Raw genomic sequence first — 19,496 nt, forward strand, 5'->3', positions numbered from 1 at the left:
TACAAATATTTCTTTAAAAAAACTTAGAGAGGGTGAGTAGCTTGCTCAAGGAGACAGGGCTAGAAAGGTTCAGCAGAAGGCTTGACTTAATCCAGATTTGACTTCAAAATGAGTTGTTTTATTGTGCATGTAGGTGTGTGGGTATGGGTGGGTGGGTGGATATGTGTGATGTGTGTGGGTATGCACATGCCACAGCACACCTATAAACAGCACATGTTCGGAGGTCTTAGGCCAACCTTGGGGTGATTGTCCTTTCTCCTTGCACCTTGCTTGAGACAGGATCTCCCTTGTTCTTGCTGCTGTGTGTGCCTTTCTTGTTGGTTCATGAGCTTTTAGATTCCCTCTTCTATATCCTTATATGCATTGGGATTACAGATGCATGTGCCCCTTTGTGTCCAGCTGTTCATCAGTTCTAGGGAATTGAACTTGGGCCGGCAGGCTTGCAAGGAAGCACATTGAACCACTGAGCCATATCTCCAGCCCCAAGACCATTGTTTTTCAAAGGAGCATTTGAGGACTGGAAGCGGAGCTCAGTGGCAGAGTGCTTGCCCTGGATGTACAAGACTTGAGTTCAATCTGCACTGTGTTCATAATTAATTTGAAATAAAATCTTTTAAAAAATTGTTGTTTATTTATTTATTTATTTATTTAAGAGCAACAGACAGAGGGAGAAAGAGGCAGAGAGAGACAGAGAGAATGGGTGTGCCAGGGCTTCCATCCGCTGCAAACTCCAGATGTGTGTGCCCACTTGTGCATCTGGCTAACGTGGGTTCTGGGGAATCAAGCCTCGAGCTGGGGTCCTTAGGCTTCACAGGCAAGTGCTTAACCACTAATCCATCTCTCTGGCCCTTGAAATAAAATATTAAAAAGCATTTTATTTATTTTCTTGAGAGGGAGAGAGTGTGTGTGTATGAGAAAGAGAGAGATATAATGGGCACAGCAGGGTCTCTTATCACTGCAGACAAACTGCAGATGCATGCACTACTTTGTATATCTGGCTTTACATGGATACTGAGGAATTGAACTTGGGCTGGCAGGCTTTACAAGCAAGCATCTTTAATTGCTGAGTCATCTCTCCAGCCCCAATTTGAAATAGTTTCTAATGCTATAGAAAAGTTATAGTCTTCACCTAGCCTCACTAACGTTCACAGCTTATATAACTATGCTCATTTGATAGTCATCAAGATGAGGGAAGAAACTGGTAGAACACTGCTTAGCAAGCCACGGATGGAACTCAGCTTCACCTATTCCCCTCTGTGTCCTTCCTGTCCCAGTTTGCAGCCTGGGATGTCACATTGGACCTACTAACCCCCAATCTGTGACTGCAAACAGTCTTTCATTGTTCAATAAAAAGATTTTATTGAAAAGAAAAAATGCTTGAAATATACATGAAGTTTTTTTTAAAAAGCAATGTTGGAGCTAGGGAGACAGCTCAGTTGGCCTTGCAAGCATAGCAACCTGACTTTAATCCCCAGAACCTACATGAAAAGGCTGGCACAGTAGCACTTGCTCGTAGTCAGAGTGTTTAGGAGGCAGAGGCAGGAGAATCTCTGGATTTCACTGGCCAAAAAGTCTAGCCTGCTTGGTGACTTCCTGGTCAATGAGAGAGCCTGTTTCAAAAAAAAAAAGTGGAGAGTATTCCTGCAGATTCACAACCAGTGATTATTCCCTACACATCCACATGCACCCTCACCCCCAGAAACATAAACATGTATGGCCTTATATTTTTATTTACTTGTTATTTACAAGAAGAGAGATTGAATGGGCATAGTAAAGCTTCTTGCCACTGTAAACATTCCAGATGCATGTGCCACTTTGTGATTCTGACTTTATGTGGGTGCTGGGAAACTGAACCCAGGCTGGCAGGCTTTGCAAGTGAGCACCTTAACCACTGAGCCATATCCCCATCCCCAATGTGTACATTTTTTTTTAAAAGCAGTGTCATTTCTTGAGCTGGAAAGATAGCTTAGCAGTTAAGGCACTTGCCTGTGAAGCCTAAGGACTCATGTTCAATCTCTCTCCAGATCCCACGCAAGTCAGACTCACAAAGGTGACACAAGCACAAGGTCGCATTTGCCCACTAGGTGGCTCAAGCATCTGGAGTTCCATTGCAGTGGCTGTGGCCCTGGAATGCTTATCTATCTCTGCCTATCTATTCTCTCTCTCTGTCTCTCTTGCTCTCAGAAACTGGGGTGTAGGGGGCAGACCTGTAATCTTTGTACTCTGGAAGCTGAGGCATGTGGATCTCAAGTTAAAGGTCAGCTTTGGTACATGGAGTTCTGGTCCATCCTGAGCCACAAAGTGAGCCCCTGTCTCAAGCAGCAACAACAAAAATCCAAAGTAACCAGCAACAGTGTATTCTAGAGATGAGCAGTGCCCACAGATGGTGTGTTGTTTTTTTTTTGGTTATTTTTTTTTGTTTGTTTGTTTGTTTTTTTGAGGAAGGGTCTCACTCTAGCCCAGGCTGACCTGGAATTCACTATGTAGTCTCAGGGTGGCCTTGAACTCATGGCGATCCTCCTACCTCTGCCTCCCGAGTGCTGGGATTAAAGGCGTGTGCCACCACGCCCAGCTTGTGTATTGGCTTTTATACCTGTGCACTTCATGTGTAATTTATGAGAATATTGTATAACTTGTAGTTTTCATTTAAATATATTCTATTCACTCAGCATTTTTTCAATATCAGCATATACATTTATGATGGTAAAATGTCCCCCATAGCTTCACGTGTTTGTGCCTATGCCTCATGCTTATCATCTGGCTGGAGGAGTTGGTGCCTTGCTGGAGGAGGCGTGTCGCTGGGCGTGAGCCTTGTGTTGCAGGCCAGCCCTGTCTGCGCTGCATTCAGCTCGCTCCTCCCATGCTGCCGTGGAGATGTGGTGCCCTGGCGATGTGGTGCCCTGGCTGTCTGCTCCTGCCATGCTTTCCCTACTGTGATGACATTTCCCCTTGAAACTAAGCCAGGAAAAAAAAAAAGTCAAAACTCATTCTTTCCATAAGCTTCTCTGGTCAGGTATTCTGTCCCAGCAACAAGAAGGTGAGTGCTACAACACGTGTCTCATTCTTTTATGGCTGTCCAATATTTTGTACTGTGGCTGTGTCATTTTGCAAAACCACCTTGTTACTGATGGACCACAAGGTCATTATTAGTTCTTCCTTCTGATACAAGATGCTGTACTGAGCCAGGCATGGTGGCACATGCCTTTAATCCCGACACTCAGGAGGCAGAGGTACGAGAATCGCTGTGAGTTTAAGGCCACCCTGATGCTACATGGTGAATTTCAGGTCAGCCCGGGCTAGACCCTACCTCGGAGGAAAAACAACAACAACAACAACACTGTACTGAACATCTCTATGAGTGAACTTTTCTTTCTTTTTTAAATAAACCCCTTATATACTATTTGGTAGTCTGCCTATTTTTAAAATTTTCTTATGACAGAGAGAGAGCGCGCGCACGAGAATTGGCATGCCAGGGCCTCCAGCCACTGTAGTTGAACTCCAGATGTGTGTACCACCTTGTGTGCTTGTGCAGCCTTGTGCCCTTGCATTACCTTGTGTGTCTGGTTTACATGGGATCTGGAGAGTCAAACATACGTCCTTAGGCTTTGCAGGCAAGCTCCTTAACCACCAAGCCATCATGAACTCCAGCCCACATGCACTTTGCTATCCGCACGTTTGTTTCTAGGTCAAACTGCTGGCCTGGTGACCACGATCACTTTGCACTTTCACAGTCATCACTGTATTGCCCTTCGCAGGATTCTTGCAGCTTACTTTCCTCCAGCAGACAGTGGCACGCTTACTTCCCAGTGAGACGGTCAGTGGAGGTGTTCTAGTCAGTTAACAAGGGCTTGCTTTGGGTGGTCCGCATGGGTGTTTTATCCATTGAATGTTCTGTTTCCTCCACAAATCACTGTTTTGCTTTTATAACATACCACATGTAGGTGCAATAATTAATTTTAAAAAAGAATGGTTTTTAATATTTTGTCCTTGCAATCTTTTAACTTGGTATTATAGAAAGTCTGGCTGTGACAAGGTGTAGTCAAATGCCTGAGGGCCTCATGAAACAGTTATTAGAAGGCTGTCTTCGGGGTGCACCTTAGATTCGGGATAGGAGTGGTACAGTAGGAAGGACAATTAAGAAGGGGGAGACTTGCTTAGCAATGGGAACATGGAGCTGGCTAGCCAAGCCCGTGCAGGAAGGTGGTGGACATCTTCAGCAAGGTGAGATTCAGTGCTGGTTCTCAGGTTGGGGGAGAGGGCCAGAGACTGCTGAGAGGAAAAAGCAGGGTTTAGGTTTGTTTGGTGTTTTTTTTTTGTTGTTGTTTTTTTAAATCTGTATCTTGTCACTTCATTAACATGCTTTAGAATGTCCTAAAGTGTCCTCAGTTTTTCAAGCACCTTCTCTTTGCAGGCAGTGGATGGTCTATTGTGCCCTTTGTTTTCTCCCGGTCATTCTGCCTGCACCTGTCCCACGGCTTTCACTCTGGACTGACAAGCAGTGTGACGGAGAGGATTTAGGAGCAGTCCATGTACTGTCAGCTCTCTCCTCCCTGTAATCAAGGGTCAGTGTTGAGTGGACAGTTTAAGGGCCGTCATTTACTTGTTATGCTCTTTTCCTCAGTGTTGCAGTTCCAATCTCGTTGCTGGCACAGAGCACCGCACTAGAGCAGCTAGTGGGAGGGAGGAAAGGGTTTATTTTGGCTTACAGTCTTGAGGAAACGCTTCACGATGTCAGGGGAAAGCGTGGCATGAGCAGAGCCTGGATATCATCTCTGCCACAGCAGCTGAAAAACTGCAGCGGGAGAGTGAGCCAAGTTCTGTAAGGAAGGGCTGGCTGTAGTACCCCAAGCCCACTCACAACAACATACCACACTTCCTCCAGCAAGGCTCCACCTCCCAAGTTACCATCAGCGAGAGACCAAGCATCCACATTAAGCATTCCTTCTAATAAGGATGTAGAATAGGACATTGAAAACATAACAAGAACAAGATTATCTTTCTCATTTATTTATTATTTGAGAGAAAGAAAGGGGGGGCAGATAGGGAATGGGTGTACCAGGGCCTCAGCAAGTGAACTCCAGACACATGCGCCACCTTGTGCATCTGGCTTAGATAGATCCTGGGAAATGGAGCCTGGGTCCTTTGGCTTTGCAGGCAACCACCTAAGCCGCTAATCCATCTCTCTAGCCCATCTTTGTTTTTTAATTATTGTATAATACTTCAAAGAGATTTGAAGGATAGCCTGACACTTGAAATTTAAATATGATTCAAAGCTATTCCAACTACGATATGTGTTGGGTTCATCTTGTTAATAAACTAAATTGGTGTATATATTTGTGTATGTGTGTTTATTCATGTAACATTATATCTATGCACACAAAATGCAGTTCATTAACATTTGCTAAAACAGAGATTTCTGTTTTCTGATTAACTAGTACCCTAAGTAAAATGAGCTCCAAGAAGTACCACTTTTACATTAATGTTTAGACGACTCAACATAACTAATTTCAGAAGCAATCTTTCCAGAGCCCAAATCAAAAAACTGTTATAAGGCAGTCATTCTCAAATAGGGTGGTGAGGGTTGGGGATGTGGTTCTGTGTATGAAGTGAACATTGTGAAAGCAGGAGGACTTCACGTCAGATCCCTAGAACCTACATCAGATGCCAGGCATGGTGGCAGGGCATGTGACTGAAATCCTAGTGCTGGGGAAGCAGAGATGGACACATCCTGAGGGCTAACTGCCTAGTCTAGCCAAATCAGCGAGCCCTGGGTTCAAGTAAGAGACCTACCTCAGTAAATAAGGTGGGGAGGGATTGAGGAGGACACCTGACATTCTTATTTTGCCTCTACATGCACACACACACACTCATGCACACACACACCCACCTCAGTGCACTCGGAATGACACTCCACGCCTCCAATGGGGTGTCTTGTTCCATTTCCTGCCTGACTTCTGCCCACCTTTCCAATCTCATTTTATGCCACAGCAATGCTTCACATCACCCACCTCTCTCAGAACTAACTCCCACTCATCATTAGTTTACCTTAGAGTTCACTTATTTTTTCTTTCTTTCTCTCTCTCTCTCTTTCTTTCTTTTTTCCCAAGGTAGAGTCTCACGCTAGCCCAGGCTGACCTGGAATTTACTATGTAACCTCAGAGTGGCCTTGAACTTGTGGAAATCCTCCTACCTCTGCCTCCTGAGTGCTGGGATTAAAGGCGTGTGCCACCACGCCTGGCTTAGATGTCACTTTCTATAGGCCAGCTGCAGTTTTCCAAACTCATTTCGATTCTTCAGTTATACTTTCTTCAGCTCTTTTTTTTTTAATTATTTACTTACTTATTTGAGAAAGAGAGAATGGGTACATCAGGGCCTCCAGATACAGCAAACGAACTCCAGATACATGCACCACCTTGTGCCTCTGGCTTACATGGATTCTGGGGACTTGAGCCTGGGTCCTTAGGCTTCACAGACAAGTGCCTTAACCACTGAGCTATCTCTCAGTCCACATTTTTTCTCTTTTTAAATCCTTTTTTTATAGGTAGAGAGAGAAAGAATGTGTATGTACATGCCAGGGCCCCTTGCCACTGCAAACAAACTCCAGATGCCTGCACTACTTTGTACATCTGGATTTAAGTGAGTACTAGGGGAATGGAACCCCAGGCCAGTAGGCTTTGCAAGCAAATGCCTTTAACCTCTGCAGCATCAACCCAGCCTCTTTTTTTCTATTGTGCTGGGGATTGAACCCAGGCTTTTGTTCATACTTAGCCTTGGTATAACCTTTTTTGTGTTAATTATTTTATTTTTCATTTGTGACATTTCCATACATGTAAACAATGTATTTTGACCTTAATCCCCCTCAACTCCCAGTGACCCTGTCTTAGCTGGCATGATCTTTAGTGTTGTATCCACACCTTTCCTAATATTGGGGATAATCACTTCCTTCTCAGCTGGTTGAGGGACCCCCTGAAACTGTGCAAGGGTATAGCTAGCTATGTTTGAAATCCAGGGCCATGGCTGGCCAACGTGAAAACCAAATCTTTCTGTGATCTTTCCTTTGATATGTAAGGATAGGGGAGAGCTTGTGAATCAACACTCTTGGTTTCAGAGCATGGGCCAGGTTCTGGGAGAGAGTTCAGCACTTAAGGGAGTGTGCTTGCAAAGCCTGCAGGCCCAGGTTCATTTCCCCAACCACCTTCAGAAAACAGGATAGGCATTTGTTTGTGGTGGCAAGAGATGCTGTCTCTCTCATATATGAATACACACACCACAAATAAATAAAACTTACAGATGACTGTTCTCATTTTTCCCACTCACCCTTCAAGCCGTTCCTTATATATATATCTGTCTTTCCAAGACTCCACTCCTTCATTAGATTGTAACTCTTTGGAAGTAGGACCTGTTTGACCCAGGGCCTCATATCTGAGGTCCCCAGCCAGGACCTACTTTTTAAATGTGTATGGTCTACCTAGCAGTGATGTAAACTACTTTGCATGCCATAAATGATAATTAAGTGCTTTTTGTCTTGGGGATGTTAAAGAAAAACAGTAATTTGATCTGTTTTAGTCTTTTCATGGGCTGTATCTCCCTCATAAAGGAATTTAATATCTTCCATCTTCTTCCCTGGCAGGGGCAGAGCCCATCTTTGCTTTCTTCTTTTGAATAGAATCTGCCTAAAATTATCTTAAAGAGAAGTTAATAATTTGTATCTTAATACATAATTATGTCTGTTTCCTTGGAATGAAAGAAGTAACAGGGACTGGAGAGATACTCAGTAGTTAAGGCACTTGCCTACAAAGCCTAACAACCCAGGTTCAGTTCCCCAGTATCTACTTAAAGCCTGGTGCACTCATTCTCTCTCTCTCTCTGCTTGCAAATAAATAAATATTAAAAGTAAAATAAGAAGAAATAACCTAAGTATGTTTTTTTCTTTCCTTCAGGAATTAAGTGATTTACAGCGAGATCCCCCTGCTCACTGCTCAGCCGGGCCCGTGGGAGACGACTGTAAGCGCTTGTCTGTTGCTCAGCTTTTGATGCCATTAAAAAGTGGCTTTGAACACCTGTAACTAACTTCCACATTCCTGTGTTTGTTTCAGTGTTCCATTGGCAAGCAACAATTATGGGCCCCGTAAGTATGATTCATATACATGAAATTAATTCCCTCAGTCAGCCAGTGTTCGTTCGTGCTTTCCGACCTGTGATCAGCTGTTTGAGTCAGGTTGAGTGTCCCCGTACTCTGAATCACTCTGGAAGCAAACCGTGATGTAGGCTTTGTGGTCGTTTTCAACAGCGTTCATGGCAGATGCCTGCTGGGGTCAGTGACCATTTCCTTACCACAGCCCTGCTCCTCCCACCTGCTCGTGGGTCACGCAGACTGCGCAGGCACACTGTGTTTGCTCTGATTGTTCGAGAGGTGGTCGTTCTTAAGCCATGGCTACTCTCACACATCCGTTTCCATAGGTTTGAAATGAGTCTAACCCAGAAACGGAATTCCTGAAGGCAGAGTGCACTGGTGTGCGGTGAGTCTCCACACTGCGCCTGTCACAACCAAAACTCGACGTGCCCCAGCCACCTGCCAAGATGGCTGCTTTTCATTTAGTCACACTGCCTTAAACTCACAATCACTACTGTTCTGTAACATGATTTCTTCCCACATTTGCGAGCCAAGGGCGACTTGAACCAGGCTTTCCTTTCTATGAGCAAGGCTCTGATTGAGAGGGGCGGGGCACTCTCTGGGTAAGAGGACTCAGGTGACATTTTCCTGACCACAGCCCTCTGAAGGAGCATTATCCATAAGTCATGGCTTTGTTTGTTCTTTATGCATGTGCGTATGTGTTGGGGTACGTGCTTGTGAGTATGGAGACCAGAGGACAGCCTCGAGTGCCATCCACTGTGCCCCTCCTTTGAGCTAAAGTCTCTCATTGGCCCTGGAGCTCACCAATTAGGCTGCACTGCCTGTCCAGAGGACCCCAGGGACCCTCCTGCCTGCACTGCCCCAGTGCTGAGATTACAGGTACATGCCTGGCATATCCAGCACTCAATGCTTGTAAAGCCAGCATTTGGCCCACTGAGCTATCATCTCCCTGAACTCAAAGCATAGTCTTGAATCATATCACCTCGTGTTGCACTTAAAACTAAAAGCAAAAATTAAGTAAGTAAATAAATACTGAATTTCAAAGAAAAGGTGTTTTAGGAATTATCCCAAATGACTAAGTTGCTCTGTTTTTTATACTAAACTGAAAAATACAACATACTTAGATGACAGTTTTCCATAGGCATCCAGCTATTCGTGTTTGTTTCATTGCCTCCTCTGAACCCTCCAAGTGCTGTCATCGGAAGGCCTGTTTGCCGCCAGAGTGCTGGTTGGCCACAAATACTTCTCAGGTGACTCACAAGTGGCCCTGATTACAGTGATGCTATTCATACTCGGCCTTTTTTCTTTTTGAGTAACATAAACACAATCTCTATAGAGTTCATTTAATGTCACTTGACAACCCAGGCATCCCATATTTATCACTGTGATTTGCTTACAGTTTTTACATTCCTAATGATTTTGGTCAGCTAGAATTCAAAATGTGTGTGTGTGTGTGTGTGTGTGTGTACAAATAAAATGTTTATATATATATATATATAATACATACATATATATTATAAAAACACACATATATATGAATAATAATTATACAATGTGCTTCTAACCTTATGCATAAATTCAAGGAAAGTAATGACAGTCTTGCTTTTATCACCCACATATTAATATGACACATTTCATTAAATATGAAGAAATTATGATGGAAATTTAGGAATATTTTGCTGTCATTTTTTTCTTTCTAAATTTTTTTGCTTATGTTATAATTTTCTTATGACCATTTACAAAGGTGGCCACATTTAAATTCTCCCCATAAAGTTAATTTCTAATTTGATATACCATGAATATTGAGTTTATTTAACTTTGTTTTGGACATGTGTTTCCTGTATTATTTTTAAAATTATTACTGAATAGTTGAGGGATTGGTTGTGTAGTGGTGTTACTTTGACACTTCATAACAGTCTTTTCTATTAAGTGGACATCAGAACTTAAGTTTTGGAAATAAAAAAGGTAAATACTAGTCCAAATCTTTTCAAAGTACTGGTTATGAGTGGAGAAATGGCTCTGTGGTTAAGGTGCTTGCCTGCAGAGCTTAACGACCTGAGCTTAATTCCCCAGTGCTCAGTAAAGCCAGATGCACAGGATGGTGCATGAATCTGGAGTTCATTTGCAGTGGTTAGAGGCCCTGGAATGCCCATTGTCTGCCAGACAGTGTGGCACATGCTTTCAGTCCCAGCACTCAGGAGTTAGAGATATGAGGATTGCTGTGAGTGGGAGTCCAGCCTGAGACTACCTAGTGAATTACAGGTCAACCTAGGCTAAAATGTGATTCTACCTTATTAAAAAAAAAAAACAAAAAACCACTGGTTACATGTTGCTGGTATATTGGTCAGCATCACCGCCTTCCTTTTAAAATGCTGCCTTATGGGCTGAGCCTGCTGGCGTACACCTTTAATCCCAAACTGAGGTAGAATTGCTGTGAATTTGAGGCTTGCCAGGACTACAGAGTGAGTTCCAGGTCAGTGTGGGCAAGAGCAAGACCCTACCTCAGAAAACTAAGATAAATAATATCCCAGAGCAGATCCGGTATGTTTTGTTCATGCTTCATGCATTGTTCTGGCTCTAGAAAATGCTCTTTTCTCACAACAACCTGAGTATTGCGACTCATGAACAAGCATTTGTTTAAGTCACACCCATGCACTGTCTCTGTTCTTTTTGTTGTTTTGTGTTAAACTTTGCTGGCATGTGGTTGAATACCCTCCTTCCTATCTGTCCAGGGAGTCTCTTCTCAAGGATAATTATTTGAATTTGTGACATAATGATAGCTTTATTTTGCAGAATGATGTTTAATGAGAGCATTTAAAGTAGTGTGGCATTGTTTTTCCCATTGTTAACATGTGGGGAAATCCCTTACAGTGATTAAGGACGTACAGTGATCAGACATCGATGCACACTGTTCTGTCATTTCAGCCCGATAGTGCATATCAAGGTGGAGTCTTCTTTCTCACCGTGCATTTCCCAACAGACTATCCTTTCAAACCGCCAAAGGTATTTATGAATATCACTGATGGGTCTCAAGTCAGGGGCTTTACTGTTTTCCATAAATGGTATCCTGATGTCACAGACCATGGGGCGGTTAGTGTGGGCAAGCTATCTTTTGCAAAACCACTGACTCTAAAATATGCTTTCTTACTCACACATTATATTGTGTCTGCTAAACAGAAGGAAGATTAATTTGTAGAATGGCAAATACCTGAATTCTTGAACTTCTTTGGCTTCTTATCAGATATGTATAGTTTGGGATATTTCTTATGGCCAAGAATCAGACTTTTTCTGTTTATTGGGTTTTCTTTCCAATGCTGACCCAGTTTTCTTTCATACGTATCTAGTAAACATCTGCTGGGGACCTAAATGCTCTGCTACAATAGAGGACACCCTAGCAAGTATAACACAGCCATTTCATTTAATGCCTGAGGCGGATAAAAGCATTTTTTAAAGATTTAATTCAGATGAGGTCCAAAGAAATGATGGGGTTTTCAAGAAAGGGAAGTGGACAGAGGAAGGACACTCAGGAAATAATTATGGCAGATTAAAAAAAATGCCTGACGAGAATCACATGCATGGCATGATGTAGAAGATGAGGATGGTCCTGAATTCTAGGGCAGGTGACAAGCTGAGGCATCTTGCTTTTGCCCTACAGCATGTCAGCACCCTGACTATAGATGCCTGGGCTACTTCCATGCTCTGCTGATGGTCAAGGATGACTCTGAGGGGTCATGAAGAAGTCCAAGATAGTGACTGCAGGTGCTCCCCAGCCAGTCACACCTGTTATCGCAGACATAGTCACTCCACACTCCAAAGCACTTCTCAAACAAAGTGATTTTTCTTTCAAATCTCTAGTAGTGACAGTGGTCTATAGTCCAGGGTCAACACTCCTTCCACCTGTGTGGGATGCATTCTCCTCCATGGCTGTGTACAGCAGAGGATGCCATACCCTAGGGCAGGTCAGGTCTGTTTTGCTCATACTTCGTGCACTGTTAACATTTCTTTGTTCCTATACTCAGATTGCTTTCACTACGAAAATTTATCACCCCAACATAAACAGTAATGGAAGTATTTGTCTCGATATCCTGAGATCCCAGTGGTCACCAGCTTTGACTGTATCAAAAGGTAATTTAATTGATAAAATTTTAAACAGCTGGGCCTATGGACCTAGGTTCGATTCCCCAGTATTCACATAAGCCAGATGCACAAGGTGGTGCATGCATCTGGAGTTCATTTGCAGTGGCTTAAGGTCCTGGCATGCCCATTCTTTAAGAAAAAAAAAAAATTAAAACAGCTGAGAACAGTGAGAGAGGAGAAATATAGTCTATAGACCAAAGTTTATTTACTTGAGAGAGAGAGAGTATGGGTACACCAGGGCCAATTGCCACTGCAGACAAACTCCAGATATGTACTCTGCTTGTGCATCTGGCTTTATGTGGATATTGGGAAATTGAACCCTGAGACAGCAGGTTTTACATTGTACATTTGCAAGTAAGCCTCTTTGACTACTGAGCCATCTCGTCATCTGGTTTTGTTTTTTTGGTTGTTGTTGTTTTTTAACAATCTACAATGATTAGTTCTGTTCTGGTTTTGCTTTGGTCCTTGGAATGTGAGGTATAGATGGGCACATCTAAATGAAATTAGATATTTAAAATATCAGAGCTAGAAGTTCAACATTAAGCCTTTCATATCTACCCTTCTAGCTTGGATTTTTCTTTTCAAAAGAGAGAGTAAAGTATAGTAGTGGTCAAAACACTAAGAGAGTAAGAACCAGGCATGGTGGCGTACATCTTTAATCCAAGTTCTTGGGATGCTGAGGTATGATCACTGTGAGTTCAAGGCCAGCTTTGGCTACTAAGTGAGTTTCAGGTCAGCCTGGGCTAGAATGAGTCCCTGCCTCAAAAAACAACACACACACACACACACACCCCTGAAGGGAGGGAGGAAGAGAGGGACAGGCAGGCTTTGGGACCACTTGTCCCATTCACTAAATCAAACCTTTGGTAATGAATAAAATTTTTTAGCAATTTGGCCTTGTCCAAGAAAACATAACAGATTTGGGTGGTAAAATTCGTTGTTTTAAAGGAAAGCTACACTTCAGACTTGAGGTTAAAGCCAGAGAAGCCGCATGTTGATCTAAGCTCAAGTAACCCGTAGCATCGTTGTGGCTGACACCTAACCCAGGCTGATGCTCAGCTCGCCGAGATAATACCGCATTGTTCTCAGCTGCAGCCAGCTGTGTACACAGGTCCCCAGAAGCCCATGCAAGGTCCTATGCCAGCACTCTGTGTTTGTTGCTCTCACAACCTGACAGCTGGGAGGTATTGTTTGGGTTTCAGGCATCTGCCCCTGAAATGACAGCCACGGTTTTTCCTCTTTTATATAAAATTCACGGCAGTTGTTTTTCTTGAAGCATTCATAGGAAGATACTCCAGTTGTTTCTTAATTAAAAAAAAAAAAAGACTACCCAGATATATAGCCTGTTTTAAAAGGGAATTGTATGTCTAGGAAGCAGGGTCCACCAAGGGCACTGAATCAAGCCTTGGTTGGGTAAACCAAAGGCCCTCAGGCTAATTCTTTATGATTAACTTTTCTGACCTGAAATGTTCATACAATGCCTTGATTTTGAAATCTTTCACATAATGAACATATTATGAGCTGAGTAAAGGAAAGATCCCATGTCAGATGATTATTGAAATTAATATACTCTCTTCAAAATGAGTGTCACTTGGCATATGTAGCAAAGCCCTTGTCACTTAGAAGCAATGGCAGAGTGCCAGATGCCAAGTGCTTATCTGCTGACCTTTGTTGCTTTTTATTTAAAAAAAAAAGGAAGTATTGTTAGCTTCTCGAAACAATCCTTTGGGAATTTAAGCAGCCTTGATTTCCACCCTCACAGGGGTAGATTAAGATAGTTTCAGCAGTGTGGTCACTGTCACCTGGTGCAGGGTGACCAAGTGTTTCCCTTCTCCTTAGCGTTAGGTTTATGGGCATGGAAGAGAGGTCAGGGTGAATGGGTACTGGAAGAGGAGTGGGGAGATGAGGGGTTTCATTCTGGGTGAACACCGATGAGGAAGACAAACACTAGCATTTTCCTCAGTTCTTTGTGTTCCCCTTTCCCTGCACTTAAGAACACATACTGCTGAAACCCCACCTTTAGACTGGAGAGAGCAGGAGCAGCTACGGGAGCATCGTAGAGGAGGGTAGGGGTGCTGCTCCCGGTTCCATGAGAGCACTCAGAAGTGACTGCATGCACGAAAAGCAAATGCACAAGCCCGGAGAGGACCCGTTCCTCCTTGTTCAGACACATAGATGAGTTTGCTTTGGTTTTGTTTTTGAGAAAGGGTCTTACTGGTCTGGGCTGACTTCCAGTTCACTATGTAGCAGAGTGTAGCTATTAGAATTTGGATTTGATATGATATAGCAACAAATAACTTAAATTTTACATTTATATCCTAAAACACACATTATATAAAAATAGTTGGTCGTTCTGCTGGGCATGGTGGCACAGCCCTTTAATCCCAGGACCTGGGAGGCTGAGTAATAGTATTGCTATGAATTTGAGGCCAGCCTGACACTACAGAGTAAAATTCTAGGTCAGTCTGGGCTAGAGCAAGACCCTATCTCAAAACAACAACAAACAACAACAACAAAAAAAAGTTGTTTGTGTTACTTGTTAAATGCATAGAATCAGATGTGAGGTATATAGATGATTGTTGGAAAAAAAAAACATATCAATCAGGACTATATGTGTACATGTATGTACACATCACACACAGGAAACTATTGGGGGGAAGAAGGGAGTGAGTGGGAGGTGAAGGTCACAGGAGTGCTTGGGGTGAAGGTCAGCAAAGTGCAATTACATATGTGTATGAAATGTCATAGTGAAGCCCATTGTCTTGTATGCTTACTAAATAAAAACATTAACAGGGAAAGAAAACAAAGAAACCTTAGAGGTCTCCCTTCTTCATAGATGGCCTAAAGCACTGAGCCAAAGAGCACAGTGACTTGATTCTGCACTGGGTGACTTGACTGCTTGTAGAGCTCAATTGCTCTTCACTCAAAGGATTGTTGAGTGGTTAAAGACACTTGCTTACAAGCCTGACAATCCAGGTTCAATTCCCAGGTACCCATATAAAGCCAGGTGCACAAAGTGTTACATGCACCTAGCATTCATTTGCAGTGGCAAGAGGCCCTGGCATGTGCATTTTCTGTCTCTCTGCTCATAAATAAGTAAATACATAAATAAAAATTTTAAATGGCTGTTAGTGAGTACTTTAGACAGTCACATTTTAAAAAACAAATAGACTCTGCCAGGCGTAGCGGCACATGCCTTTAATCGCAGCACTCAGGAGGCAAAAATAGGAGAATTGCTGAGTTTGAGGCCAGCCTCAGAGTATATTCCAGGTCAGCCTGGGCTAAAGTGAGACCCTACCTCAAAAAAAGAAAAAAGAAAAAGAAAAGAAAAAAATGCTGTTTGAAAAAGTAGAAATTCAAATAGAATTTAAAACTTGAGAAAAGATCAGTACATTTTTATTATCTACATTTGTGATAATTTTATAATTTTAAACATTAGTGATATTTGTATGTGAACAAAAGCTAGTATAAAGTGTGACCTGATGGGTGGTGTTTTTGTTTTTTTCATTTGTGTTATTTTGGGGTGGTGGTGGTTGAGTACTCCTCAACTGAGCTGCGCCCCTTGCTGGGGAGGTTTTCCTTTTCTCTTTTGTTTTCTTTAGACTCAGTACAATTCTTTTTTTTAAAAAAAAAAAATTATTTTCAAGCAGAGAGAGAGAGAGAAGTGAGACAGGCAGAGAGAATGGGCACAATAGGTCCTCCAGCCACTGCAAACAAACTCCAGATGCATGTGCCACCTAGTGCATTTGGCTTTATGTAGGTCCTGGGGAATTGAACCTGAGTTGTTAGGCTTTGCTGGCAAGAGCTTACCTGCTGAGCCACCTCTCCAGCCCTCAGTACAGTTCTGTTCACATGTGTAACTGCAGTGATGCAGAAATGTCATCATCTATCTAACACATGCTCTCTTTTAACTCTAGTGTTATTGTCCATATGTTCTCTGCTCTGTGATCCCAATCCAGACGACCCCCTAGTGCCAGATATTGCACAGATCTATAAGTCAGACAAAGAAAAGTAAGTGTGCACTTACCTACTTCCTGCTGGGTGCCTTTTTGTCTACTCTGCCAGGCGTGAGTGTTACCAGGATATCAGAGTCCATTTAATTATGCTTATATGAAGATCATCTCTTTCCAATGAAGTAGACCTCATTTCTTAAACTCTTCTAGGTTTTCTACAAAAAAATTAAAACTTTTTAAAATTATTCCTTTCTAGCTTACTAGTACATGCTATGTGTTTGCACAGTACATAGTTCTACGCAGTGAAGTAAGCCTGGACTAGCTTAATCAATGGAAACTGGGAAGAAAAGTTATTTTGATACCCACCCCGAATGACCATCCCATTCCATACATGCTCACTGGCATCTTGAAGATAATACACGTTTACAGCTAGCTTTTGCAGATTTGTTAGAAATTGGTTTCTGTGTTTTGTTTTGTTTATTTTTTTTCTGTGTTTTAGTTTTATATGTTGGGTACCTTTTTTACATAGGTTTCAGGGTTATCCATGAGTTAAAAATCATTTTTTGTTGTTTTATTTATGCCTGTGTTTATGTAACTTTGACCCAGTCACTGGCATGTGTGTGGTCATTATAACTAAGCTGAGAAGGTAAAAGACACTCTTCTATATACAGAAAAATGTATTCAAAGATTAAATCTGTATGTTTTTACTTTATCTCTTTTGTATGCTTACAGATACAACAGACATGCAAGAGAATGGACTCAGAAATATGCAATGTAAAATTAATTAAAAAGAAACCTTCACCTATACCAGAGTACTGTAAAATCTAGGTTATTTTCAACATTAGCAGTAAATTGAGCACTGCTTACTGTCTCATTGTACCATGAACCCTTTGGTTTTACTCATCCTAAATGTGTTTCTGAAGCAAGACAAAACAAACTTCCAAAAATACCCTTGAGACTGTGATGAGAGCATTTATCATTTTGTATGCATTGAGAAAGACACTTGTCATGGTTTCTGAGATGCTTGGACATCTGCGCCTTCAGCTTATGAGATACACAACGCAGCTGAAAAGCAACCAAACTATTTTTTTGCTGAAACTAGATGTTTTTACATGAGAAATACTGTATGTGTTGTCTAAGATGTCATCACTTTTATAAGTCTGTATTCAGATTTCATTCTTGTTAGCTCACTTTATAATTTGTATTTTTTTACTGTATAGACTAAATATATTCTATTTACATGTATGTTGACTCATTGCTTCTTTCCTGTGAACAGTATTGAAGACCCCAACAGCTGATAATTAAATGAATTAACTGTGTCTCCCTTGTCTTAGGATATTCCGTAGATTGACTGCAGATTTCTTAAACCCGAAATGAACTTTACACTGTAATGCTCAGTATGCTGATATGATGGAGAAACACTTGTTGTGATTTTGTTATACTTGACTTAACTTTATTGCAATGTGAATTAATTGCACTGCTAATTAGGAAGATGTGTAACTTTTACTTGTTGCTATCCACATCTGAATTTTTTTCTGTATAGGCAATATTATATTGACACCTTTTACAGATCTTACAGTAGCTTTTTCCATATAAATAAAATGCTTTTTCTACTATTTGTCTGGATTGCTTAATGAAAAAAAATATTTGCTTTATCCATAAGGATCAAAACTCTATACAAAATGTTGCATGAAAATCGTTTCCAAATTGTGAAAATGGGGTCTATTAAAAATCACTATGAATTATCTATCAGTTGTACTGTGTTAGATTAGTACCTCTTTGCCCAATTGTTTGTGGTTACGTAATTTACCTGGGCTTCTTGGTGTAGATGAGAATTTAGAGTTAGGGTTTCTCTTAGATCACATCTACGATGATTTATTGGCAAGTCTCAGGAGGAGTGTGAGGCAGTATTACTTTAAGAATAGTCTACAGTGCCAGGTATGGTAGTGCACGCCTTTAATCCCAATACTTGGGAGACAAAGGCAGGAGGATTGCTATGAGTTTGAGGCCATGCTGGAACCATAGAATGAGTTCCTGGGCTAAAGTGAGACCCTACCTCAAGAAAACAAAAACAAAACAGTGTATAAGTATGAGGAATTGCCAGATTAACTCATGAAAATACCCCTCTTGTTATTGCTGACATTATATTTCTTAACACTTTAATATATAGAGTAGAATTTTAGGACCATCACAACTAGAAAACCATCCATCTCATACTATAGAAGCTATCACACATATTCCAAAAAGATGCTTCCCTCTGTTTTCATAAATTGCCAGCTAAAAGCAATTTCAATAAGCAGGTTATCTTAGTGTATTAAAGAAAACGAAGTTTTAATGTTTTAACTTTGGGAATAGACATCTCGTTAACATTTTGCATGCATATCAGCGTTAAGTGTGTCCTCAAGAAGGGGTGTAGAGCTCTTGATTACTGCAGTAGCTAGCTGTGTATGTGATTAAGAATCTGATGGGTGTAGTCATTAGCAAAGCATTTAAGTCCCTAGGTTATTTTATCACGACTATTACTGAAGCACAAAGCACCCTATTAAGGGATCTGTCTTTATGAGTGGATGTAAATAATTTTAAATGAATTGTGAAATGGATGCTTAAGAAAATGCAGGCTTTAAGGAGTAACTGTATGAAGTGATATCTTGAAGTAGCCATAACATGAAAGAAACACTTGACTACCTGTACTGTTCTAAGCAACATGTGCCCTAAAGTTGGACACTCAGCACCATTTGATTTTAAATATTTAGTATATTTTGAAAGTTAAGGGTTCTGTTTCTTGCATATCTCACTCACTTTTATTTTTCTTTTTTGAATCCTTCATTTGTGTCGCAGTTCTTTTTGGAAGTGTCTTTTTTTTTATTATTAAAGGTTTTGAAACTTGCCTAACTCTTGCTTGTCCTTGCTTAAATTTGCTGAGTTGTGTAAGAAGACCCCTCCCCCCCACCAGTATTGTGCACGTTTTCCTAACCAGCTAAAAGTCTCATGCTCAGCAGTGGCCCAGTGACCAGAGAAATCAGTGCGGTGGGCGCTGTCTCTTCTTCCTGCTCACAGAGAACATCAGACTTCAACGTCACTTGGTGGCATGGGTGTGTGCACAGAACGTGGTGTGTGATGTGATGTGGATATGGTGTGTTGACATACGTGGGCCCGGTATGCATGTGTGTGAAGGCCAGAAGAGAAGGTTAGAAACCTTCCTCTTTGTTTATCTGCTGTTTCCTCGAGACTGTCTCTCAACCCAGAGCTGCTGGGTTCGGTTCAGTCGGCAA

At 41.7% G+C, this 19,496-nt stretch overlaps 1 protein-coding gene across 2 annotated transcripts in view; it reads left to right on the forward strand.

Annotated features, from left to right (window-relative positions):
• Positions 1-17,840, forward strand: part of Ube2d1 (ubiquitin conjugating enzyme E2 D1) — a 35,415-nt gene extending 17,575 nt beyond the window's left edge. Inside the window, exons 2-7 of one of the 2 annotated variants that reach the window (XM_004657855.3) lie at positions 7,941-8,004; positions 8,097-8,128; positions 11,060-11,137; positions 12,154-12,259; positions 16,189-16,282; positions 16,957-17,840. In XM_004657855.3, coding sequence (XP_004657912.1) covers positions 7,941-8,004; positions 8,097-8,128; positions 11,060-11,137; positions 12,154-12,259; positions 16,189-16,282; positions 16,957-17,002 — 420 coding nt within the window. In that variant the 3' untranslated portion in view covers positions 17,003-17,840. Of the gene's footprint in view, positions 1-7,940; positions 8,005-8,096; positions 8,129-11,005; positions 11,138-12,153; positions 12,260-16,188; positions 16,283-16,956 lie in introns of those variants that run through there. The other variant, XM_045137545.1, reaches the window with a different exon arrangement.
• The last annotated feature ends 1,656 nt before the right edge of the window (positions 17,841-19,496 follow it).

The sequence above is a fragment of the Jaculus jaculus genome, chromosome 18 (genome assembly GCF_020740685.1).
Source record: "Jaculus jaculus isolate mJacJac1 chromosome 18, mJacJac1.mat.Y.cur, whole genome shotgun sequence".
Taxonomy (NCBI): domain Eukaryota; kingdom Metazoa; phylum Chordata; class Mammalia; order Rodentia; family Dipodidae; genus Jaculus; species Jaculus jaculus.